The 26904-nt window shown below is 44.2% G+C and overlaps 1 protein-coding gene and 1 long non-coding RNA gene across 3 annotated transcripts in view; one reads left to right on the top strand and one right to left on the bottom strand.

The window, feature by feature from the left end:
• LOC102972793 (zinc finger protein 432) overlaps positions 1–26904 on the top strand; it is a 50980-nt gene that overhangs the window by 9741 nt on the left and 14335 nt on the right. The window contains 4 exon segments of the mRNA XM_042970268.1: positions 6876–7066; positions 10287–10413; positions 11788–11883; positions 16970–18682. Coding sequence (XP_042826202.1) covers positions 7052–7066; positions 10287–10413; positions 11788–11883; positions 16970–18682 — 1951 coding nt within the window. The 5' untranslated portion in view covers positions 6876–7051.
• LOC122234328 lies at positions 4854–26286 on the bottom strand. 2 transcript variants are annotated; one of them, XR_006212091.1, is made up of 5 exons: positions 26163–26286; positions 20305–20341; positions 20023–20118; positions 5785–5910; positions 4854–5062 (listed from the first exon to the last, which is right to left on the bottom strand). It is a non-coding gene; the product is annotated as an uncharacterized LOC122234328 (long non-coding RNA). The 2 variants fall into 2 exon arrangements; XR_006212090.1 differs by lacking the exons at positions 4854–5062; positions 5785–5910 and adding an exon at positions 16815–16854 and having other exon boundaries at positions 26163–26266.

The following is a 26904-nucleotide window of genomic DNA, read 5'->3' as shown; positions in this document are numbered from 1 at the left end:
GTTAAGTGTCCAACTTCGGCTCAGGCATGATCTCGTGGTTCGTGAGTTGGAGCCCCGTGTTGGGCTCTGTGCTGACGGCTCCGAGCCTGGAGCCTGTTTCAGATTCTGTGTCTCCCTCTCTCCCGGCCCCTCCCCACTCACGATCTATCTCTCACTCTCTCTCTCTCTCAAAAATTAAAAAAAAAAGAAAATCCTGTCTTCAGAAGTCAGGTCTCATTAAACATCAGAAAACGCACACAGGAAAGAAACCTCATAAATGTAGTGAATGTGGGAAAACCATCAGGAAGCAACAGCTCATTATCCATTAAAGAACTACAGGAGAGAGATCTGTGAATGCCCTGGGTGTGGGAAAGCTTTTGCCTACAAGTCTTGCCTTATTAAACAAACAAACAAACAAAAACCCCCCACACAAAGGAGAAACACGTAGATTTATAAAATTGGAAAACCCTTCCACAGGGTCACAGCTTCTTAGAAGTGAAGTCCTGTTAATTTGGTGACTGTGCAAATGCCTTCTGTCGCCACTCAGACGTTATTAAATATCAGTGGGCTTCTAGCAAATAGGAACTTAGCCCTTTTGGAACAGCCTCTAGCTAGGTTGCGCCCTCCAGTGTTGGCAGAAAATTTGCCCAGGGGAACAAAAATCTTACAAGTGTAGTCAATGTGACTGTGCCTTCAGTGGTCAATGATTTCTCACATTATGTCTCAAAAAACCTATGGGAAGGAACTGCAGAGTAGAAAAACAGTGAACAAAAAATTCCAGGCCATTATATAGTTAAGTGTATTTTGAGAGAACTATGAATGCAGAGACTGGGAAAGCCTGATAAATTTCATTTTCTATATTGTTGATACAGAGACACAGTCTGATGTTAGTAACCTTGTCTTTTCTTTGTTTGCCTCTTTTGTTTCCTCCCCTATGTTCATTTGTTTCTTAAGTTCCACGAGTGACATCATAAGGTATTTGTCTTTTTCTGAGGTATTTTGCGTAACATAATACTCTAGCTTCCACATCAATTGCTCAGTTTCGTCAACTAATCTGGAATGCCTGGGATCATAAGTGAAACAAAACACTGCTGTGAGTATAAAGAGATAAGGTCGTTGGTATCTGGATATTGCTAGGAATGAAAATCTTTACAATATAGAGTTGGTTGATAGGAAAAAGCAGTCTTGACTAGTGGAGTTTGGGGAACATATAAGATCTGTTCAGTTTCCCTAGGATAGTGTGGAGGATTAATTGAAAAGCGGTCGGTACTCCTTTCACAGATTTTCAGGACCTTATATTATGTAAAGTCACCTGAGAAACAGCCTTTCAATGAATTGCTGTTCATTCGGTGAATATTTGTGAAGTACCTGCTTTATACCCGGTATTATTCTACCAGCTAAGGACACAGAGGTGAACAAAATGTCTTTGCCCTCCTGGAATGAGTGTTAAGGTAGCTGAATTAGGGGCGCCTGGGTGGCTCAGTGGGTTAAGCGACCAACTTCAGCTCAGGTCAAGATCTCACCGTCTGTGAGTTCGAGCCCCACATCAGGCTCTGCGCTGACAGCTCAGAGCCTGGAACCTGCTTTGGATTCTGTGTCTCCCTCTCCCTCTGCCCCTCCCCCACTCATGCTCTGTCTCTCTCTGTCTCAAAAATAAGTAAAAACATTAAATTGGTTAAAATGAAATAGAAAAAAAAGAAAAAAAAAGTTAGCTGAATTATATGTAAGTGGTGTATCTTCACGCTCCATCTAACATACTCAGGGTATGTAAACTCCACATTAGGTGAAATGGGACGTGAAATAATTGGATCACGGGTTTTGTGCTTAGAATGACGTGGAGTTAGAATGATCCTAAGTACATTTTTCCCCAAGGAGAGTATTTGAATGGGAGACAAGCGAAGGAGTCCTATTAATAATGTATAAGTAATTGATTAATGAATGGATAAAGATGTGACACACACACACACACAAATGGAATGTTAGCCACCAAAAAGAGTGGAATCTTGCATTTGCAATGATATGGATGGAGCTAGAGAGTATTACACTAAGTAAAATAAGTCAGAGAAAGACAAATACCTTATGATGTCATTAGTGGAATTTAGGAAACAAATGAACATAGGGGAGGAAAAAAAAAAAGAGGCAAACCGAGAGGGAGGGTGGGGAGGGGTGGGTTAAACTGGTGATGGGGATTAAGGAGTGCGCTTGTGATGAGCACTGGGTCTTGTATTAAGTGATGAAGCACTAAATTCTACACTTGAAACTAGTATTACACTGTATGTTAATTAACTGGAATTTAAATTAAAACTCTTGGAAAGAGAAAAATAATGTATAAATAATCCAGGATACAAATACGTCTTTAGAAATGCCCATGTCTTTTCTCCCCACGTTGACTGTACATTCCTTGATAGTTTTGCACTGCTTCAGTACCACTAGCCACATGCGGCTATTTAAGTGTAGATTAATTAAAGTTAAGTTAAACATGTATTTCCTTAATATCAAGAGTTCACATTCCAAGAATTCAATAGTTCTAGGTGACTAGTGACTACCATGTCGGACAATACAGATGTATTACATGACAATTACATCATCACAGAACCGTCTATTGATTGGTGCTGCTTTATAGGGTCATACATTCTTTGTGACATAGAAGAAATAAAAGAATTAGATGTTGATTTGGAAGATGAAGGTGAATGGACTATAAAGAAAAAAGTTCTATCCGTGCAAAGAATGAGCGATTGTAAGGCAGTTGTAAAGAATGGAATTGTTCAAAAAAATACTGTGTGTATGTGTGTGTTATTAGGCTAAATGTTTGCCTATAAAAGGGGGAGAGAAGAGGACTAGGATCCCCAGAGAAGCAGAATAAAAAACATGAGAACCTCAGGCAAGATGGAGGAAAGCTGGGATATGAAAGGAGGTAAGATTCCTCTTGAGTGTATTGGAGAAGAACCCTTAAGTTGTTCACAGCCCTATCACCTTTGAAAGTTGTTGTAATTTGAGTTCCCATTTCCTCTGTGACCTGCTTAACAGCATATGTGGTTTGCCTTTTCTATTCCTTTTTCCTCTTATGATTGGGGCTCTTGTCCTCTCTCCTCTTTCCAGTCTTTCTCTTGATTCAATAAAGATACCCTGCTTGAGTCCTGGTTAGAGAAGAAATGGATATTTGCTATGCAGTAGCTGTTTTACATTTCCATCACAAACCCTGAATTAAGGGGTAAATTGAACCCGACATATATATATTTTTAAACATTTAAATGTTATGTTTTTTTAATAAAATTTTTAATGTTTATTTATTTTTGAGAGAGACAGAGACAGAATGCAAGTGGGTTAGGGGCAGAGAGAGAGGAAGACACAGAATCCGAAGCAGGCTCCAGGCTCTGAGCTGTCAGCACAGAGCCCAACGCAGGGCTCGAACTCACGAGCTGTGAGATCATGACCTGAGCCAAAGTCGGATACTCAACCGACTGAGCCACCCAGGCGCCCCAACCCAACACATTTTTAAGCACCTAAACTTGGTTATCTCAATTCCTGAGATTTTATTCTGTATTGCAGTCATTAGATAATGGAAAACAGGAAATTTTTCATGATTGATTTGTATTTTACAAACATCACCTTGCCTGCTGTATGAAAACGAGCTTAGCACAGACCAACGGTGCAAGCAGGGACAATTTTAGTATCAGGGGCGAGACTGGGCCAGCATAGTAATGATGGAGGAGTATGAAGATGGAACTGTCTTTTGCTTTGACCTGTGGTTACATGACTTTATCAGGTGCATTCTGAAAATTATAATAGCCTACGGGTTTTAACATAGCGGGGGCAAACAGGTGAACACAGCCTGTGTTCTTGAGGTGTCTGGTTCCTCGGGGTGAGGGAGACTTCTAAGCTCAGCAACTGGCATTGGCGGGAGTGGGGGCGGGGAGGCGGTGCGGGGTGGAGAGGAGAATATGAGCGAGAGCAGGCTGGAAACGGGTGGCAGGCCTGCAAAAGGCTGGCAAACACGTCTTGGTGAAGATGCACAGGGCTGTGGTCAATCTGTTTTTTGTGCTCATTTTATTTCCTGCACGTGAATATTCACAGCAGTTCCAGCTGCAATATCCAAAACACTGGAAACAACCCCAAGGCAATTATGCTGTGTTCAAGAAGCTAGAAAAAGGAGTACATACGCAACTAATTTCATGAATATGTTGCAGACTAATCTTTATAATTTTTTTTTAAGTTTATTTATTTACTTTGGCGGGGGCGGGGGTGCAGAGAGAGAGGGAGCGACAGGCTCCGCACTGTCAGCACAGAGCCCGATGCGGGGCTGGAACCCACGAACCAGTGAGATCATGGCCTGAGCCGAAACCAAGAGTCGGACGCTCAACCGACTGTGCCACCCAGGCGCCCCTTTATAAATTTTTTTAAATTAACATGTATTTACTTTTGAGAGAGCACGAGTAGGGGACGGGCAGGGAAAGAGAGGGAAACAGAGCCCGATCGCCGGCTGGAGCCCACGAACCGTGAGATCGTGACCTGAGCCAAAGTCCCACGCTTAACCGACAGAGCCACCCAGGCGCCCCTAATCTTGAGTGACAGAAGTCGCTGCCTGGGATGTGTAAGGGACATGGATGGGATGAGGCTGGCAAGAGGCTCACAACGACCGTGGCTTCAGCTCTCTTGGCGACCGCCGCATGCCCCACCCCATCTCACTTTTCCAAACCGTGGTCTCCCCGGCACCCTCGCCGAGCTCCCGGCCGCGCGGCTCCCTCCCAGCCGGCGGGCACCTGCCCCGGCCCTCTCCGGCCGCAGCGCGCCGCCCGCTTTCTTGGCAAGCCTGCTGGAGCTTTTACACGGCCGCTGAGCCTTTCCGCAATGAGAATCGAGACCGAGGTGCCCAGAGGTTATTTTAATTTCCCACCGAGCGGAGACCTCACGGCCGGAGGAGCCGCGCCCCTGAGATGGGGAAGGGCTCCGGCTTTGGTCAACTCGGCGCCGTTCCGCGTCCCCTACAACTAAGGGTCCTCTGTCCCTTCAAAGGTTACCGCCATATCACGTCTGCTTCGCGTGAGCGGGAACTTCTGAACATCTCCCCATTTTCCTGTGAGGCCTGGAGGGGCGAGAAAGGGCGAGGGTTTCCGCGGCGTTCTTTCACCGCCGCCTCACGGCGCAAACACACCGCTGCCCAGGTTTCCGTACGGCGGGTATTCAAAGATGGCGGCCCCCGGGGCGCCGAGGCGACGGCCGCGCGGACTTATGACCTCATAAGGAGGAGCCGGAAACCCGTATTCCGTTCTCCATAGAAACGCGCCAGAAACGCCGCTGACCCTCGTCAGGTGTTCCCGGGAGAGGAGGCCGGGCGAGGGAACTAGAGCGAAGGAAGTTTAGGGAAGTGAGTTAGGCCCTGAAGAGGTCGCTGCAGGTTCAGGAGAGACTCAAGTCCTTGTGTGGGTCTATTTGTAGAAAAGGCGGGGAGAGGGGCGGCCTGTCGGCCTCTAGGTAAGTTGGTGCTCCCCTAAGTCGGTGAAGGTAGCGTAGGGCGGGTGTGTTTTTGGAGGTGAGCACGGAGGAGTCTGTATTGAATGTCTGTAATCGAGATGTCTTTGGGGTCAATCCTGGGGGGGCTGTGCTGGTCAGTGATTAAAGATCTCAACAGATCAACTACCGAGAGTCCTGAGGTCAGGGTTTAGGGTCTTCGCAGGTCACTCAGCCTGTAGGTGATTGACAGCTGGTGGGGTGGTGTTTGTCACAGAAGGCGGCGTTTGGCTCTGGTTCTGCAATAATTTGGAGCTCAGTGATTGAGGAACCATTAAGGGAGGTCAGTGTACATACGTAGCTGATCCAGTTTTGGTATTGATTCGGTGGGGTCGTGGCCTGTCTTTTGTGCAGGATCGTGTGACAGCAGGCTTGGAGGCTCAGGGGCCCCGGCTGGGTCGTGCGTTGGGCTCAGACCGGCTGCTGGAACAGACGTGTTGAATGTTAACATTCCTTAAAAGCTTCAGGTCCAAGTCCCTCCTCCATATAATTTTCTAATCTCTTTTGGCTCTCCACATCATCCCGTCCCTTTGAATCCGCAGAAATGAAAGTTTTGGGAGAGAGAAACGATTCAGCAGATTTAAAATTAATTAGCCTTTTGTTTTTATTAGCCTTTTATTTAAGATTCTGTGTTTATCCTTCTGTAATTTTACTGTGTGTTGTCTTGGATATTTCCTTTCAGGTTGTATATTATGTAAAGTCTGCTATTTTCCCAGTATTTGTTTTTAAAATTTTTAAATGTTTGGTTTTTTAGAGAGAGAGACAGAGTGTGAGAGTGTGAGAGGGGAAGGAGCAGAGAAAGAGGGAGACACAGAATCCGAAGCAGGCTCCAGGCTCCAAGCTGTTAGCACAGAGCCCAATGTGGGGCTCGAACCCACGAACTGAGAGATCATGACCTGAGACCACATCGGACACTTAACGGACTGAGCCACCCAGGCACTGCTCAGTATTTATACTTTTGAGTTGTCTTTTAATATTTAATTTGTTGAGGTGTTTTTAAAACTTTGATTCTATAGCTCATATTGTCTCTCTCTCTCTCTCTCTTTTTTTTTTTTTTTTTGGTGTGCTCATTGTTCTGCATATTGAAGTGTATGTACATAGGGTAAATAAAGAGATAGAGCAACATAGTTTAAAGGAAAAATTCACTGTTCCTCGCTGTCCATATGGCCTCATTTCTAAAATTGATCTGAAAATTACTTGCCACTGAGGCAGAGTTCTGTTCCGATTCTCCTTTGCCACTTCCCATTACCTGCTACTTCAGGGTCTTATGCCTAAGTCATGATTCCTGGGGAACCAAATAGACACAAATACTGGGGACCATGTGTCAAGGCGAGTACACAGCAAGAGAGGATGTAACACTGAAAGTAATTTTGCTCTTCGGCCTACAGGTCCTGACAAGAGACAAGAAACGAATGAAGAAAGAGGAGGTTCCACGACCTAGACAGTGTCATTTCTGGAGCACTTTTGACTGGCTACTAGATTTCTAACTAGAAATTTGGGGCATATCCGGAAGAGACAAAGACAGAATATCCCAGTTGTTGGCCATTTCTCAAAACAGAAGAAAATGATCAATGCCCAGGTGATTTTTGTCTTTTTTTAATTCTCTTCTTTATTCCCTGGTGAATTTATAGAGGCTTGTGAAAATATAGAGCCTGAGTGGCTCAGTTGGTTAAGCGTCTGACTCTTGATTTCGGCTCAGGTCACGATCTCACAGTTGGTGAGTTCAAGCCCTGCATCGGGCTCCGCATTAACAGTGCAGAGCCTGTGTGGGATTCTCCTTTTCTCCCTCTCTCTCTGCTTCTCCCCTGCTCACGTTCTCTCTTTGTGTCTCAAAATAAATAACTTAATTTTTTTTAAAATCCGTTCAGTATCTAGAGAGAAATAAACTTTGACTGTACCTCCAACATCATGGCAAAGTAGAATCAAGAATATAGTGTTAATGTGATTCCTGGTAAATGACCAGCGTTGGAACATAATATGTAACTAAAGGATCCTCTGGGTTACATCAGCTGACACGCTGCATCTAATATGTGTGACAACGACAAGAGAATCATGCTAAGTTACATGATATGCAGTGACTGAGAGGAGAAAGCAGAAAGGTTCCTCAGGGGATGTCAATATTTCATGGCACTGAGGACTCAGGAAAAATTTTATATTCTTCTTAGAGGTGATGGGGTAGACAGTGTTTTCAGCAGTCACTTTTTTTTTTTTAAGTTTATTTATTTTGAGAAAGAGAGAGACTACGAGCGTGGGAGGGGCAGAGAGACAATCTCAAACAGGCTGTGTGCCATCAGTGCAGTGTATGGGGCTCGAACTCACAAACTGTGAGTTTACGACCTGAGCAGAGATCACGAGTCGGACACTTAACCAACTGAGCCACCGAGGCGCCCTAGAACACTAACCTTCCAATGAAGGCAGCAGCTGACTCCCTCCTGCTGTTTATTATAGAGTTCCACAGAGACTCTTGGGGGATAAACCAAGCAAATTCAGTGAACACAGTTTTTTCAGGGGACCAAAGTAAGGCTCTAGGAACAGATGCCTGTACTGGCATTCAAGTACAGATTTGGCATTAGATAGTTGCACAAAATTTTGTCTAGTAAGGGCTTGAATTACTGGGTTCTAGGGTGTTTGCTTTACAACTTTATGTTATCTCAGAAAATGAAGAATCCTTTCCTGTTTAAATTTTTTTAACCTTTATTTTTGAGACAGAGAGAGACAGAGCATGAACGGGGGAGGGTCAGAGAGAGGGAGACACAGAATCCGAAGCAGGCTCCAGGCTCTGAGCTGTCGGCACAGAGCCCGACGCAGGGCTCAAACTCACAGACCGCGAGATCACGACCTGAGCTGAAGTCGGACGCTTAACCGACTGAGCCACCCAGGCGCCCCCCTTTCCCGTTTTTAGATCCAGTTTTTACCTACTCTTCTTTTTAGTGCTTTTGTTTCCTGTAACTATACAAATTGCTCACGAGTACCTTTTAAAGAAAAAAAAAATCGGGGCACCTGGGTGGCTCAGTCGGTTAAGCATCTGATTCTTGATCTCGGCTCAGGTCGTGATCTCAGTTTGTGAGTTCAAGCCCCATGTCAGGCTCCGCACTGATGGCATGGAGCCTGCTTGGGATTCTCTCTCTCCCTCTCTCTGCCCCTCCCCTGTTCATGCTGTCTCTCAAAGTAAATAAATAAAACTTAAAAGCAAAAAAGTACATTCTCTTTTCATGTCCTCTTTCCTCATTCCTTCATACCGCTTTAACAGATGTGTGGTGTGCTCCTGCTGTCCCTGGACCTGTGTGTGCATCTGTGCACGTGGCCCACTTACAAATGTAACTGGATTTATGTACATCTGTGTATGTAAACACACCTGTCATGACATTTTGTGTGTCGGTAGAACCATACTCCAAAGAACATAATCTGTTCTTAATCCAGGCATCTAAAGAAATAGTGACTGCAATGGATTGATGAATATTAACTATACAAAATTCCATTGGTCTGTAGTCATACTCAATGAGTAAAACTGTGTAAAGCATTTAGCGGGTATCTTCTAAGTGATATGTGGATCGTCTATGCCTAAAATCTTCGCCAATGCTTAATAATTGCACATTATCAACTTGCATAATTGCAATCTGGGGCTCGAACCCACGAACCGTGAGATCAAGCCGAAGTCAGCCGCTTAACTGACTAGTGAGCCACCCAGGCGCCCCCTAATATCCTTGTAATTCCTTAAGTGAAAAGAGCACTAGAGGCGTCTTTCGGTCCAATATTTGGTCTTCGATCTCATATGTGACAGAGTTCCTAAATCCCTTGGAATGTCCTGGGTGATAGGAGCAGCTCTTGTTCTTAATAAACTTTTTATTTAATTTTTTTTAAATGTTTATTTATTTTTGAGACCGAGAGAGACAGAGCATGAGCAGGGAAGGGGCAGAGAGAGAGGGAGATACAGAATTGGAAGCAGGCTCCAGGCTCCAAGCTGTCAGCACAGAGCCCGACGCGGGGCTCGAACCCACGAACTGTGAGATCGTGACCTGAGCCGAAGTCGGACGCTTAACCGACTGATTTACCCGGGTGCCCCAGAGCAGCTCTTGTTCTAATGGTGTGACTCTGGGTGGGCTCCTGCATGGGGGCTGGTCTGCAGAAAGGCCAAACCGTGATCAGAAGTGTGGAATTTTCAGCTGTATCCCCATTATCCAGAGAGGAGAGAGGGGCTGGAAATGGAGTTCATGACCCCCCATGCCTGTGATGGAGCCTCCATAAAATCCCAAAGGTGTGTGGTTTGGAGAGCTCCAAGCTTAGTGGACGTGGGTGCTGAGGGAGTGACGTGCCCCTCCCCTCGGACCTCGCCCTGTTCGTCTCTTTCATCTGGATGAAATCTGTATCCTTTATCATATATAATAAACTAGTACGCGGTTAAGTAAACTGAGTTCTCTGAGCTGCTTAATCAAACCCAAATCAATCAAACCCAAGGAGGGGGGGGTCACTGGAACCTCCACTCTGTAGTTTGTTAGAGCACGGGTGACAACACGGACTTGGATTGGTGTCTGAAGCAGGGGCAGGGGCCGTCTTGTGGGACTGACCCCTTAACCTGTGAAATGTGACGCCGTCTCCAGGTAGGTAGTGTCAGAATTGAGTTCAGTTGTAGGCCATCCAGCTGGTGTCAGAGAAGGACTTAAAAAACACACAAAAACACCACCTACACTTCAGAACTGGTCTCAGCGTCATAGTTACTATTAGCAGGGCAGCTTCCTTTATATTCCTCATGAACCAGTAAAAGCGAACCTTTCATATTAAACAGGGCTTTGTTATTACAGGAATCGCTGACACTGGAGGACGTGGCCGTGGACTTCTCCCGGGAGGAGTGGCGGCTCCTGGCCCCCGCCCAGAAGGACCTGTACCGGGATGTGATGCTGGAGAACTTCAGGAACCTGGTGTCAGTGGGTGAGGACAGTTTCCCTGTGTCCCTCAGAAGGTGCCCGGTCGGTGGCCTTTCCTTTCTCAGCTGCTTACACTTCAGGGTCCCTGCGCTGTTCTGAATGGCTGATTCCCAGGACCACCTCTGGCACATGCTAAAAGGGTCTAACGTATTATGAGCTGTTTTTATTAGCAACACAAATGATGCCAAGCGCGTGGGGTTTTTCCGCACCGACAACCAGGCCTCCAGCTCTTCAGGTAGCAGCTAGGTGTCCTGCAATCCATTTCAGTTCTGACACTACCCGGAGTTGGCGTCAGACTCCACAGGTTTAAGGGTTTAGTACCGCAGGAGTGCCCTCACTTTGGAGGCCAGTTGCAAGTATTGGGTACCCAGTGTACCCACGCTTCAGTCCAGCTATAAATTAGGCATTCCTGCAACCCTGTTTCTGGTCTGCTAATTTGCCGGAACAGGTCGCAGAGCTGAGGAAAGCACTTTACTTAGGATTACCATTTTATGGGGGCACCTGGGTGGCTCAGTCGGTCAGGTGTCTGACTCTTGGTTTCGGCTCGGGTCATGATCTCGCGGTTCGTGAGGTTGAGCCCTACATTGGGCTCTGTGCTGACAGCGCAGAGCCTGCTTGGGATTTTCTCTCTCTGCCCCTCCCCTGCTTGTGCTCTCTCTCTCTCAGAATAAATAAATGAACATTAAAAAAGATTATCATTTTATTATAAAGGATAAAATTCAGGAGCAGCCAAAAGGAAGAAAGGTAGAAGGGAAAGTATGGGGGGAGGGGTGTGGACCTTCTATGACCTGTCCAGGTAAGCCACCCTCCTAGCACCCCAGTGTGTTCATCAGCCTGAAAGCTCTCCCAGCCTGGTTTTTTGGGACTTCTTATGGAGATTTCATTATGTAGACATAACTACTGAGATCATTAGCCACTGGTGATTAACTCAGTCTACAGTGGCCGGGGGAGGGGGTTGGAGCTGAAGGTCCCAACCTCCTAATCACTCGTGGGTGTTTCTGGCAGCCAGCCCCCAGGCTAAAGCTAGATCGGTGCCCCTGTGACCAGTCATTAGTTCACAAAAGACACCCTTCACTCTGGAGAGTCCAAGGGCCTTAGAAGTTCCTGTGTCAGGAATTGGGACTTAGAACAAATCCTGGAACAGATGTTCCCATCACAGCTGCCACTCAGGAAATTACAAGGGCCTTACGAGCTCTGTGCCGGGAGCCTGTACAAAGACTAAATATATATTATAATATCACAGCATCACGAGTGCCCTCTCCCGAGAGAAGAACCCCTGCCGTGCAGATGCAAAAACCGTCAGCCCCTCACGTGTAGCGTCCTCCCATCCCGACACACCCCAGCCCATCTCCAAGTGTCCTGTCTCTCCCACGGGCAGGGCATCAAGCCAGCAAACCAGACGTGCTCGCCAAGCTGGAACGAGGGGAAGAACCGTGGGCGATAGAAGAGGAAGTCCGCAGTGGAACCAGTCCGGGTGAGTGGGAGCCAGCTAGCTGGGTCACTGAGGAAGTCCCCCTCCAGCCGGGGAGAGGAGGCTGGCCGGGTGCTTGAGGACTCCATGCATCTCCCCGCCATGGGAGAGCTTTTCCTCCAGGTCTTTAGAAGGAAGTAGAAGTCGTCTTTTCCTCTTCTGATATCTGATCCTTGCTTTTTTTCATTTTACACCTTAATTTGTGTTGCTTTTGCCTAGTGTTCTTCCATGGATTCTGTAGCTGACCCCCTTCTTTGTGCCCCATCAGAGTGGGTGTCCCTGTTCCTCCCACCCTGGCTGTGAAATTACCCCCCTGGGGGCTGAGTCCAAAGAGAAATGTGTGACTTCACACTGTTTCCGACGGTTGCACGTTCCGGCCCCTCTGGAAATGCTGATTTCCCTCCCAACAGCCAACTCCACCCTGTATGTTGTGTCTCCACAGTAACCTGTTCTCTTCCCTGGTCCGCTTCCTAGCTCTTCCCCCACCTCCGAAGGTCTTCAGATCCTTTCCATTTTCTTTGCTGTATTCCTAATACTTGAGATTTCTCTTCTGGCTCATGGATTAAGCTCTTTCTGATGTCTGGTTGAGACTCCAAATCGATACCTCCCTACTTGTTGTCTAGTGTGAATTCAGTTCTAGGTATTTTACCTGCCTACGATTTCCGAGTCCCTGCATGAGGAATAGGAGTCCTCTGCCCTCCACACAAAAAAATCCCTCTTGATCCCATTTTAACATTATTCTGTCTTAGTACTGCACACCTTACCCTGCCCATGCTTTTAACTGTGGCATTCTTGTCTTAAAGATCTCTGCTGTTTCTGTTGACTGTGTCACTAGAAAAGTTTCTGTTGACTGTTTCACTGGAAAAGATGGTTTTACATCATCAGGTCTAGCCTAAATCAGCTGTGTTTGCTTCTGTGGCTTCCTTCCTATGATTGATATTTCTGATTTTCCTTTGGTTCATTGTAGGTCTTCCTGTTGTACTAATTTCTCTAAATCATTTGTTTTTCATATTCTTTTTTTGTAAGCAGCTTTAAGATAATTCACATAGCCTACAATTTGCCAACTTAACGCATACAATTGAGTGCTTTGTATCACATTAACACAGTTACGTAACCATCCCCGATTTTGAAAGATTGTAATCACTTTAAAAAGAAACATTTCTGGGGCGCCTGGGTGGCTCATTCCGTTAAGTGTCTGACTCTTGATTTTGGCTCAGGTCATGATCTCACGGTTCATTAAGTTCAAGCCCCGCATGGAGCCTGCTTGGGATTCTGTCTCCCTCTGTCTGTCTGCCCCTCTCCCGCTTGCTCTCTATCTCTCTCTCATAATAAATTAAAAAAAGGAAAGTTAAAAAAAAAAAGAAACATTTCTAGGGCTCCTTTTCTGAAATATTTTGAAATATTTTTATCACTTTAAAAAGAAACATTTCTAGGGCACCTGGCTACTGGCTCAGTTAGGAGAGTACGCAACTCTTGATCTCAGGGTTATAGAGATTACTTAAAAGTAAAATCTTTGGGACGCCTGGAGGGCTCAGTTGGTTAAGTGTCTGGCTCTTGATTTCGGCTCAGGTCATGGTGTCATGGTTTGTGAGATCGAGCCCTGCATTGAGCTCTGTGCTGACAGCATGGAGCCTGCTTGGGATTCTCTCTTTCCCTCTCTGCCCTTCCCCGACTCGTATTCTCTCTCTGTCTCTCTCTCTCTCTCTCTCCCTCTCTCTCTCAAAAAAAAAAAAAAAAAAAAAAAGGAAAAAAAAAGGAAAATTTGGAGTGCCTTGGTGGCTCAGTCAGTTAAGTGGCCGACTTCGGCTCAGGTCATGATCTCATGGTTCATGAGTTCAAGTCCTGCGTCGGGCTCTGTGCTGACAGCTCAGAGCCTGGAGCCTGCTTTAGATCCTGTGTCTCCCTCTCTCTCTGCCCCTCCCCCATTCACACACACACACACACACTCTCTCTCTCTCTCTCTCTCTCTCTTTCAAAAATAAACAAACATTAAAAGGGTGCCTAGATGGCTCAGTCTGCTAAGCTTCTGACTTCAGTTCAGATCATGATCTCACGGTTCATGAGTTCAAGCCCCGCGTTGGGCTCTGTGCTGACAGCTCGGAGCCTGGAGCCTTCTTCAGATTCTGTGTCTCCCTCTGTCTCTGTCCCTCCCATGCTCACACTCTGTCTCTCTCGTAAATAAATAAATGTTAAAAAAAATTTTTTTTAAGTAAAATCTTTAAAAAAATAAGATAAAGAATAAAAAGAAACATTTCCTCCCAGGCCCCCAGCCCCAGGCAACCCCTGGTCTACTTTCTATATCTACAGATTTGCCTGTTCTGGATATTTCATATAATCATAAAATATTTGGTCTTTTGTGTCTGGCTTCTTGCATTTAGCCTAATGTTTCTGAAGTTCTCCTGTGCTTTAACATGTGTCAGCACTTCATTCCTTTTTATTGCCAAATAATACTCCCACTGTATGGATATACCACATTTTATTTACTTACTCATCCATTGATGGACATTGGGTTCTTCCACTTTTGGGGCTTTTATGAATTATTCTATGAACATTAATTTTTCTTGGGTATACATCAAGGAGTGGAATTCTTGGGTCACATGGAGTCCAGGAAGTGTCTGAACATGGTGCTTCCAGACTCATGGTCAGCATTTCCTCCTCCCAGCCACGTGTGTGACAATAACAGAGTATTGCCAACCAGGGGACCTCACTTGATCCTTTGGGTGTTTTTACTGGGGCTCAATCCCACATTGCCCACGTGGCTGAACTTTAGTTTCTAGCCCCTCCAGAAATCAGGCTAACTCCTGTAGTCTCCAGTTCCTCTGAGGGTCTGAAGGTTGGAACTGATACGGCATGACCCAAAGCCTCCATCGTAAATCACATTGTTAGAATGTCCAGTGGTCAAAGACCCCAGGCAAACAAAGACACTCCTGTCAGGTAGGACATTCCAAGGGCCTAGAGATCACTTCCCTGGAGCCAAGGGCAAGGGCCAGACTTCTCTTTGGGTGAGGTTAAATCTTCACTGAAGGTAACTCTAAACACGAACAATAAAGGGATTAATTTAGAAATAAAGAGGAAATAGAGCTCATGGCCGTCCAATCAGAATGGAATGACAGCATGATATGTATAAGGTACACGTACATTTTGAATTAAGAAGATGCTGCCATGAATTAGGAATGAAGGCATGAAGTAGGAAATGGGCGAGGCCATGGGGTTGACTATTCAGAGTGGTCTGGAATTGGCTGGATGAAAGCCAGCATTAGAAGGTGTCTGTAGGAGAAGCAGCGGGGACAGGGACGAATGGGAGTATTCATGATGATGTACACGTTTATTGCCAGGATGACTGGGTTTGGTAGGTGAGTAATCGAGGTAGCATGGTGGGGGGCTGTGCTTGGTTTTGTATTTTTTGTACAAAGATTTCCTGCCAATCACGCGTGGCCTATTCAGTATGATTGGAACATAGGATAATATGAGCCGGGTGGACCAAGGTTGGACTGTGGTCCACTAAATCTGATTGACGTTTGGGAAGTTAGTTGGATGGTGGTCTATATAGAAAGGCACATTTAGGAACAGGATTATAATGCAAGAGTATCTTTCCTTTCATGTTAAATTCTGAAGGCCTTACTTTCTTATTTGCTAGGTAACAAATGCATTTTTTCTATATACACCTTAGTATGCGTATTTCCCTGATCTCTCTAGTCAGAATTTGGTTTCTCTCAGTGAACTTAAAGAATCCGCAAACTAAATGTTGGACTATCTAAAACCTTCATTATCTTTCATTCTCTGTGTCCTCCCAATGTTTCACCCGGTCCTCTTTTGAATAACAGGTATGTATTATTTCCACACTGCTATCTCTATTTATACCCCCAACCAGATCTTGATGTCTATACTACATTTTTTTAAGTTTATTTTGAGAGAGAGAGAGACAGAAAGACCGTGTGTGGGGGGAGGGGCAGAGAGGGAGAGAAACAACCCCAAGCAGCACAGAACCTGATGCAGGACTCCCCATCCCACGAACCATGGGATCATGACCTGAGCCAAAACCAAGAGTTGGACGCTCAAACAGCTGAGCCACCCAGATGCCCCTATACTACATTCCTAATAATCCTCTCGATGTTTGCAACACAGACTTTTTCCAACACTTTCTGGATCTCATCTCCATTTGACATGTTTCTACCTACCCAGTGGCTCAAGCCATAAAGTTAGCAGGGTCACCCTGATTCCTAACCACTGTCTGCTGAATTCATCATTTAACTGTCTTTTCCTTATGCAAGTATGTCCTGTTTTTCTCTACTTTCCAGTGTCCATTTCTCCTTTAATCACATTTAACAGTATCCAACTCCTTTCTTTTTTTTTTTCTTCATTTGGTTTTCCCCAACTAGGCTTAAGATCAGTGAAAGTGAGGCATATTTTAAATGTTCCAAACACCAGCATAAGTGCCTGTACACAGGAGCCATTCAGTAAAGAGCTTGGAGTGAATAAACACAACCCTCATCGTTCTGGATAGTAGTCTCTTCTACCCCTGTGACCTGATGTCTTTCCAAGTTCTGTGGAATGGTATCCCTCCGACCTTGTCATTTGCTGCCAAAAATGACTTGTGTTTTAGTATCTCTGCAAGTTCCTAGTTAGAAAGCAGCCAAATGTACATACGTTGTCAACGGTGTCACCTTATTGGTACACTTACTGCTTTTTTCTTTTCGTTTGCCTGTATAATTGTGTTTTTATCAATGTATAAGACATAAGGAACATTTATATATGGCATTCTGTATTATACTGTTGTCACTAAAATGCCATTTTTAAGAAACACCAAAGAATTTCTTAAAGTTTTATTCAGGGGCACCCGGGTGGCTCAGTCAGTTGAGTGTCCGACTCTTGATTTTGGCTCGGGTCGTGATCCCCAGAATCTTGGGATTGAGCCCCACATCGGGCTCCAAGTCTGGAATCTGCTTGAGATGATCTCTCTCTCCGTCACTCTCTCTAAAAAAGTAAAAAATAAAGTTTTATTCTCTCTTTCTCTCTAAAAAATAAAAAATAAATAAAGTTTTATTCAAAACAAGATTATGAAAGGATTCATTGTTCTCTTCTTTTCTAGAAAGCGGCAAAGTTGATAATCACCTGCAGGGTCACTGGGAAGATGAAAGAATGCTGAAAGGTATGGAACTGTACCCCGAACACAATGCATTTGGAAATACCGTCCCTCAAAGCAAAAGTCATTTTCCTTTCAGGCAAAATCATATGTTTGAGTTCTATATAAAAACTTTGAAATCAAATTTAAGTTTAGCCAACCAGAGCAAGATCTGTGAAATTAGGAACTCTACAAAAGTCAACGGAAGTGAGAAATCATTTCTGCATGATAAGCGTGAAGATTTTCATTCTGCGGTTAAATTCCCTGTAAGTACAAGACCCGTCAGCAACAAGTCCCAAGTCACTAAGCATCAGAGAACTCATGAAATAGAGAAAGCCCATGTGTGTGGTGAATGTGGAAAAGCCTTCGTTAAGAAGTCGCAGCTGACAGATCATCACAGAGTTCATACAGGAGAGAAACCTTATGGATGCAATATTTGTGCAAAAGTTTTCTCCAGAAAGTCCAGGCTCAACGAACATCAGAGAATTCATAAAAGAGAGAAATCCTTTATATGCAATGATTGTGGAAAAATCTTCACCATGAAGAGCCGTCTAATTGAACACCAGCGAACTCACACCGGAGAGAAACCCTATGTTTGCAGCGAATGTGGCAAAGGTTTCCCAGGGAAGCTTAATCTCATTGTGCATCAGCGAAATCATACTGGAGAGAAATGCTATGTATGCAGTGAATGCGGGAAAGGCTTCACTGGGAAGAGCATGCTCATCATACACCAGCGAACTCACACAGGAGAGAAACCCTACATCTGCAGCGAATGTGGGAAAGGCTTCACCACGAAGCACTATGTCCTCATACATCAGCGAAATCACACAGGAGAGAAACCCTATCTATGCAATGAATGTGGGAAAGGTTTCACCATGAAGAGTCGGCTGATTGAACATCAGCGAACTCACACCGGAGAGAAACCCTATGTATGCAACGAATGTGGAAAAGGCTTTCCCAGGAAGAGTAATCTCATTGTACATCAGAGAAATCACACGGTAGAGAAGTCCTACGTATGCAGTGAATGCGGAAAAGGCTTCACTGTGAAGAGCATGCTCATCATACACCAGCGAACTCATACTGGAGAGAAACCCTACGTCTGCAGCGAATGTGGGAAAGGCTTCCCCCTGAAGAGTCGGCTGGTCGTACATCAGCGAACACATACTGGAGAGAAGCCTTACAGATGCAGTGAATGTGGGAAAGGTTTCATTGTGAATAGTGGACTGATGTTACATCAGCGAACTCACACTGGAGAGAAACCCTATATATGCAATAAATGTGGAAAAGGCTTTGCCTTTAAGAGCAATCTCGTGGTACACCAGCGAACTCATACTGGAGAGAAACCCTTTACGTGCAGTGAATGTGGGAAAGGCTTCACCATGAAACGCTATCTCCTCGTACATCAACAAATCCATACAGGAGAGAAATCCTACGTCTGCAGCGAATGTGGTAAAGCCTTCGCTGTGGAAACCGAGCTCATTTTACATCAGCAAATTCATACTGGAGAGAAACCTTATGCATGCAATGAATGTGGGAAAGGCTTCACGGTGAAAAGCCGTCTAATCGTTCATCAGCGAACTCATACAGGAGAGAAACCTTTTATATGCGGTGAATGTGGAAAAGGCTTCTCCTCAAAGAGAAATCTGATTGTACATCAGAGAACTCATAATGGAAACAAACCCTAATGACACAATGAACGCGGTCACACCTTGAGGAGGAAGATACGCCTTGTGCCACATTGGAGATTTCACACAGGATTGACTTCCTTTATTTGTACCGACTGTGGAAAATCCTATTCGGTACCTCCCAGGGAATTTATGCAGGAGACAAACTATGTATGTGGTGAGTGTGAGAAAGTCTTCCGACACCAAGTCAGCACCATTGGACATCGAAGAATTCATAGAAGAGAAAGACTCGATGGGTTCAATAACTGAGGATTACATTTCTCTCATTTGTCAAGCCTCGTTGATACACACAAGAAATGGGGGCGCCTGGGCGGCACAGTTGGTTAAGCGTCCAACCTTGGCTCAGGTCATGTGATCTCACGGTTTGTGAGTGTGAGCCCCACATCAGGCTGTGTGCTCTCAGTGCATCAGGCTCTGCGCTCTCAACACAGAGCCTGCTTCGGATCCTCTGTCTCCCTCCCTCCCTCTCTGCCCCTGGCTCACTTGCATTCTCTCTCAAAAATAGACACTAAAAAAATACACACAAAAAATGTGTAAGTCAAAGTACATAATCCTTTGCAGGGAATCTGAAATTACATACAAGTGAACCCAGGCAGGAGACAAACAGTGATAGTTCAGTGAACTCATTAAACACCAGTGTGCTCCCAGCATACCTGAAAAAGTCAGTGTAGATTAATTAGCCTGTTGCTAAATTTTCACCCTTGGGAAGGTAGGGAATTTTGAATAGGAGTGAAATCTAATGGGTGCAGAGAATGTGCTAGTGCCTTCAGTGATCAGTTACCTCACACCGTAAGTCAAAACAGGTAGACAAAACCTCTGACACATTCAATGTAGAAACGTCTTGAGGAAACCTTTTTAGGTAATTATATATCTGAAAAGCATACAGTAAGATGAATCTTGTGACTGGAGAGAGCAGGAAAGCCTCATGGGAATAAAGATCCTGTCTAATCAGTGATCATAACAGATCACCAGTGAACTTACACACAGTAGCAACATGATGATCGTGGGAAAGTCGTTGCCTAGAAGTAAAACCTCAATAGTTGTCTGAAAGTCATGCTGAAGGAAAATGGCAGTGAATATGGCAGGATTTTAGTGATACATTCTGCCTCATCCTTTCTCATGAAGTCATGCAGAAATAAAACTCATGAACACACTAAATGTGTTGGAACTAGCAAAATATCAGAAATTCTGAAGAAAAGAAGCCTCATGAAAATGATGCATACCTGAGTTTTCTGTCACAAATCTAAACTTAATACACCTGATGTCCATTTTGGGGCAGGGTACCTTGAATCACATTCTCAGTGATTCCATAACTTTAAAGCAGGGTGTTCTTACCGCTGATTAAATGTTAATGTTGTACACAAGGCAGGGGTGTTCTGTGCCCGACATGTGTCATCTGATTCTTGCATTTCTGAGGCTCTAAATTCATCTCTTTTGGGCAAAAGAAAAAGGAATATATTTATAAATGTAATTTAACATTTGGATGTATTTATCTAAGTTTATAAGTTAGCATTAAGTAGTTTACAAAAATAACCTTATATATGATTTTTCTAAATTTTTTTTGAAATAATTTTAGACTCACAAGAAAGTGTAAAGTATGCAAAGTTCCTGAGTTACCTGTACTCAGCTTCTTCAGTGACGTGATCTTACGTAACTGTAATACATAATCAAAACCAATAAAATAACATTGGTACAATGCTGTTAACTATAGACCTTTTTTGGTTTTCACTAGTTTTAGCATGCACTAATTTGTGTGAGGTTTTGTTTTGTTTTTTAGTGGAGAGTTCTAAGAAACTTTATCCCATATATAGATTTCTGTAAATCCCACCACACCACAAGCAGGAAGCAGAATTGTGCCAACACAAAGAAACATCCTTGTGCTGCCCCTTATAGTCACACTCTCCCCACAACCCTGACCCATGGCGACCGCTGACCAGTACTCCATCACTCTGATTTTGTCATTTCAAGGATGCTGTTGAAATGGGATGATACAGTGTAGCCTTTGAAGACAGGCTTTATTTTATGCAGCAAATTACCCTTAAGTTCCATCCACTTTGTTGGGCATATAAATAGTTTTGTTTTTTGTTACGAGTAGTGTTCTTTTGTGATGAATGTACCATGGTTATCTGTTCAGTGTTGATGGACTTTGGGTTGTTTCTAGTGTTTCACTGTTATGAATAAAGATGCTATGAATCCAGTTTCGTGTGAATGTAAGTTTTCATTTCTCTGGGATAAGTACCCATGTTAAATCTGTGTTTAACCTTATAAGAAACAGCCAGACTCTTCCTGAGTAGCCATACTAATTTACATTCCTACCAGCAGTGTACGGATGCTCCAGTTGTGTCTTTTCTAGCATTTGGCACGGTCACATCGGATCCTAGACATCCCATCCAGTGTGTGTATGTAGCACATAGTGGTGGTCTTAGCTTTCCCAACGGCACGTGATGCTTACTTAGGACTTCTACATATGCTGAGAACCATTATCAGGGAAAGTTGTTACTTTTGTTTTCAACCATCGAACATAATTTTAAAAACTCAAAGGGGAACAGCCTATCATGTCTGATGATACATTTACCTTTTCCTTTTTTTACTTTGATATTTTTATTTTTATTTTATTTTTTAATTTATTTATTGTTTAATATACATCCAAGTTGTTTAGCATATGGTGCGACAGTGATTTCAGGAGTAGATTCTTTAATGCCCCTTTACCCATTTAGCCCATCCCCCCTCCCATAACCCCTCCAGCAACCCTCTGTTTGTTCTCTGTATTTAAGAGTCTTATGTTTTGTCCCCCTCCCTGTTTTTATATTATTTTTACTTCCCTTCCCTTATGTTCACCTGTTTTGTCTCTTAAATTCCTCATAAGAATGAACTCATATATTTGTCTTTCTCTGACTAATTTTGCTTAGCATAGTACTCTCCAGTTCCATCCACGTAGTTGCAAATGGCAAGATTCCATTCTTTTTGATTGCCGAGTAATACTCCATTGTATATATATACCACATCTTCTTCATCCATTCATCCATCGATGAACATTTGGGCTCTTTCCATACTTTGGCTATTGTTGATAGTGCTGCTATAAACATGGGGGTGCATGTGCTCCTTCAAAACAGCACATCTGTATCCCTTGGATAAATACCTAGTAGTGCAATTGCTGGGTCGTAGGGTGGTTCTATTTTTAACTTTTTGAGGAACCTCCTTCCTGTTTTCCAGAGTGGCTTCACCAGTTTGCATTCCCACCAACAATGCAAAAGAGATCCTCTTCCTCCACGTCCTTCCAACATCTGTCGTTGCCTGAGTTGTTAATGTGAGCCATTCTGACTGGCGTGAGAGGTGGTATCTCATGGTGGTTTTGATCTGTATTTCCCTGATGATGAGTGATGTGGAGCATTTTTTCATGTGTCGGTTGGCTATCTGGATGTCCTCTTTGGAGAAGTGTCTATTCATGTCTTTTGCCCATTTCTTCACTGGATTATTTATTTTTAGGTGTTGAGTTGGTAAGTTCTTTATAGATTTTAGATACTAACCCTTTATCTGATATGTTGTTTGCAAATATCTTCTCCCTTCTGTTGGTTGCCTTTTAGTTTTGCTGATTGTTTCCTTTGCTGTGCAGAAGCTTTTTATTTTGATGAGGTCCCAATAGTTCATTTTTGCTTTTGTTTCTCTTGCCTCTGGAGATGTGTCGAGTATGAAGTTGCTGTGGCCAAGGGCAAAGAGGTTTTTGCCTGCTTTCTTCTCTAGGATTTTGATGGCTTGCTATCATACATTCAGGTTTTTCATCCATTTTGAGTTTTTTTTTTTGTTTTTTGTGTTTTTTTTTTGTATGGTGTAAGAAAGCGGTCCAGGTTCATTCTTCTGCATGTCGCTGTCCAGTTTTCCCAGCACCACTTGCTGAAGAGACTGCTTTATTCCATTGGATATTCTTTCCTGATTTGGTCAAAAATTAGTTGGCCATATGTTCCCTTTTCTTCATTCCTGATGTTTCATGTTTCCTTCTGTCATTTCCTTTTTGTTAAAACTTCCTTTAGTAATTCTTGAGCAGATCTGCTGGCAACAAATTGTTAGTTTTCATAGCAAAAGGGCTCTTGTTCTCTCTTTTTTCTGGTTCTCTCTTTTTTGGTCAGTTATTTCTCTTGATATAATAAGGATATGCAATCCAATTTACAAATCCTACTTGTGGGGAAAAAAAGACATTTGCCATGCAGTGTTATGGTAAAATTCATTACCAACTTAGTGTTGAGTAATTCATTTATTTAAAAAAAATTTTGGGGGCGCCTGGGTGGCTCTGTCAGTTAAGCGTCCGACTTCAGCTCAGGTCATGATCGCACAGTTTGTGGGTTCAAGCCCCATGTCGGTCTCTGTGCTGACAGCTCAGAGCCTGGAGCCTACTTCGGATTCTGTGTGTGTCTCTCTCTCTGCTCTTCCCCCACTCATGCTGTGTCTCTCTCTCTCTCTCAAAAATAAAAAAATAAACATAAAATTTTTTTTTAATGTTTATTCATTTTGAGAGAGAGAGAGAGTGTGGGCATATATGCATGAGTTGGGGAGAGGACAGAGAGGGAGGGATAGAGAGAATCCCAAGCAAGCTCCACGCTGTCAGTGCAGACCCCAACGTGGGGCTTGAACTCATGAACTGTGAGATCATGACCTGAGCCTAAATCAAGAGTCAGATGCTTAACTGACTGAGTCACCTAGGCGCCCCTAAAAATATATTTTTTGAGCATTTACACTGTGCCAGGCACCACTGTAGTCGCTGGGGACACATCAATGAACAAAATGAACAAAACAGGCAAGTCGTGGCCTTTGTGGTACATATCATGTCGTGAATGCGACTGAGTAAAATAAATACATAATAGAACGTCAGTTCTGCTAAGTGCTATGAAGAAATATTAAGCTTAGTACATAAGTTGTAATGGAGGAACTATTTTAATAAGGGTTTTCAAGGAAGGCTGTTCTGAGCAGATGTAATTTGAACCAAGACCTAAGTGTACTGAGGGTAACCAGCCAGCATATTTGTAAGCCAGGAACACTCCAGATCAGTTTCTAAGTGTTTTCTCTGGGCTTCCTGCCTCAGCATTCTCTGAAAAGCTTGAAAAAGATACAAATCCTTGAGTCACACTCCAGAGCTCCTAAACCAGAACCTCTAGTATTGGGGTCCGGGACCCTGCATTTATAAAATGATCTTTGTGAACTATTCTTAAATTTTAACATCTCTTCCCTAAATCCTGGATTAGTGTTCTGTCACCATCTCCACTCTGTAACAGGATGGATTCTGGGCACTCTACAGTAAAAACAAACAAACAGGCACGAATGCTCTAGCAAGCAAGCGCTTAGAACCCTTTTACTTCTTATCCTTCTGTGAATCTACACATCCTGCCATGGCAAGGAAACTGATCAGGCAGGGTCCAAGAATAGGCTACCCAGGCTGCCCTGAGCTCTCTGGACCAGATGCTGAACTCACTTTTCAGAGCTTGACATCCCAGGTGAATGGGGCTGCCCATTTAATCCTTGAAGGGAATATAATACTATTAAGAAATTATGCCAACACTAAGTTCTAAACGTATAGAAACTAGAAAACATATATAAGCAAATGAAGACATCTTAAATCACCCATAACTGTACCTGAGAGTCTAGCATTGTTAACAGTATCTTCTCCCAAATTTTCAAACATATGTAAGTATGTCTTTCATGAAAGAAAAAGGAGGCTTTTTATTATATTTACTATGTTATGAACATCTACATCATTAAATATTCTAAAACTTTTCTAAGATTGACATCTTTTTATAATATTAAAGTAACAGAATCATGATACAAAGATGTTAATGGAAAACTGCAAAAATTGGGAATGTGAAAACTTTTTTAAAAAATGATATCTCTTCAGTGACTCAAGAATGAACCTTTTATTTTTTTCCAAGATTTTATTTTTTTTAAGTCATTTCTACACCCAACGTGGGGCTCACACTCACAACCCAGAGATCAAGAGTGAATGGCACGCTCCACGGACTGAGCCAGCCAGGCCTGCAAGAATATGAAAACTTCTGACATTCACTACCCATAAGTATAAACCCTGAAGTAATCCAAACTAAATATTTAGCCAATGACAAATATTTATGATCTGTTCCCATAACGGGGGTCATAATATTTATACTATCCAGCAGACGTGCTTTTTTCTTCTTGAGAAAAGTTATATTTCCTTATTTAAACTGACAGTTGCAGTATATTCTTTTCTCTCTTTTTTAAGCTTATTTATTTTGAGAGAGAGAACAAGCAGAGGAGGGGCAGAGAGAGAGAGAGAATCCCAAGCAGGCTCCGCATGGTTAATGCAGAGTCTGATGCAGGGCTCAAGTCTTATGAACCCATCTCATGAACCCTCAGATCATGACCCGAGCTAAAATCGAGAGCCGGAGGCTGAGCCGACTGAGCCACCCAGAGGCCCCTACCATATATTCTTTTCAATTTCTATATACTGTTTCTCTGAGTGGATATTCCACAATTTACCAAAGTATTCGTGTATTATTGTACATTTAGTTTTTTTCTTCTAAATTACAAAAGCCAATGTGGTTAATATTAAGAAACATTTTTACCGAGTAAACTGTTGCAATTAGAATTTCTAGGTCAAAGAGAAATTTTTAAATTGATTCAAGTTGCCTTCTAAAAAGGGAGTAGCTAGGGGCGCCTGGGTGGCTCAGTCCGTTAAACGGACGACTTCAACTCAGGTCACGATCTCGCGGTCCGTGAGTTCGAGCCCTGCGTCGGGCTCTGTGCTGACAGCCTGGAGCCTGTTTCAGATTCTGTGTCTCCCTCTCTCTGACCCTCCCCTGTTCATGCTCTGTCTCTCCCTGTCTCAAAAATAAATTTAAAGAAACTTAAAAAAAATAAAGGGAGTAGCTACTTAACATCTTCTAAGATTAAACCTCCCACGCCTAAATAGTAATAAAATCTTAAAGTGTGCTTTTTTTTAATTTGGGAAATGTGGAAAGTATCATCTCGTAATTTCATATTCTGCAATGTCCCACGGTCACCTTCATCTATCTTTGGAAGGAAACATACTGGTTTGCACCTTCACTTCATCCCTTCCCGCTAGAGGTAGCTATGTATCTACTCCCGGGGGGGACATTAGCATCTATTAGGAAGCTCCGCCCTATTGGCTTCGTCCCTTCAATGGCAGTGTTCCTTAAACACAACCGCCCTCTCCCCACACCCAAGAGGTCAAGTGACCACTGCTTTTGTCAACTCTGTGACCGCCGCTTCTCCAAGACGTCTCAGGTTCTACAAACCTTTTCCCCCCGCCGTCTGTCGGGGCACGAGCCCATCTCAGCCATACGGACACCTGCCTTTCTCTAAGATGGCCGCGCCCATGGTGCTCCAGTCTGACGTCGGCGCTCGGCCGTGCACAAGGGCGCTGCCATCTTTCTTCCCCTGACGGATAAATGTGCCTGGTGGCCTTAGGTAAGCACCGGTCTCTGAAGTCTCACCTGGTTAGTACCGCTTTGTTGGTCATCCCTCGCACGGAGGCGGTGAAAACACTGAGGTGGCCAGTAATGATTTTGGCCTCCTCGCAGAGCCGCTCTGGCCCCTCCCGTTAGAAACGCCGGGGTGGGCGTGGCCGCTGACATCATAGAGCGGAGCCCGCCGTCGGAGCCCCGAAATCCCTCAGCGCCCTCAGGTCCTCGCGGGATTCGCTGGTTCCTGTGTATCCGAGACTCTGGGTACTGCGAAGAAGGGCTTCCGACCAGGAAGTAGCTTCGGACGTGGGCGGCCTCTCGTCTCTACCCGCGGCGTTTGTAGAGGTACTGGTTCAGGTGAGTCGGGTTCTGGGCTTGGCTCGCCGCCTGTGGCGTCCGTGAAACGGGAGCGCGTGTGAAGGACCGCCGTTGGGATTTTATTTGGGTTCAGTCATTGAGGAATCCGGGGTAGTGCTGGGGCCTTTGGGAACCGGTGATTAAGAGTCTGAGGAAATCGTCCACCGAGAGGCCGACTGTGTTAGGGTTCGAGGTCCACGTGGATCACGCTGCTTACGGGACTCGGTGCGTGAGAAGTCGGGTGGAAGGTTTTTTTCCGTGAACGCGTGTCTCGTTCAGGTTCGCGAGTTAATGTGGGGCTCCGTGTTAGAGAAGCCTGGGTTGGTTCAGTATGGCGTTTAATGGACGACTCACTCTCCGAGACGCTCGGTGGGCGCTGTCACTGTTTGAGGAGGACCAGGGTCCTCGGAGAATC

Source organism: Panthera tigris, chromosome E2 (genome assembly GCF_018350195.1).
Source record: "Panthera tigris isolate Pti1 chromosome E2, P.tigris_Pti1_mat1.1, whole genome shotgun sequence".
NCBI classification, from domain to species: domain Eukaryota; kingdom Metazoa; phylum Chordata; class Mammalia; order Carnivora; family Felidae; genus Panthera; species Panthera tigris.
The sequence above is the reverse complement of the archived record's forward strand: the minus strand, read 5'-3'. Positions and strand labels throughout refer to the sequence as shown.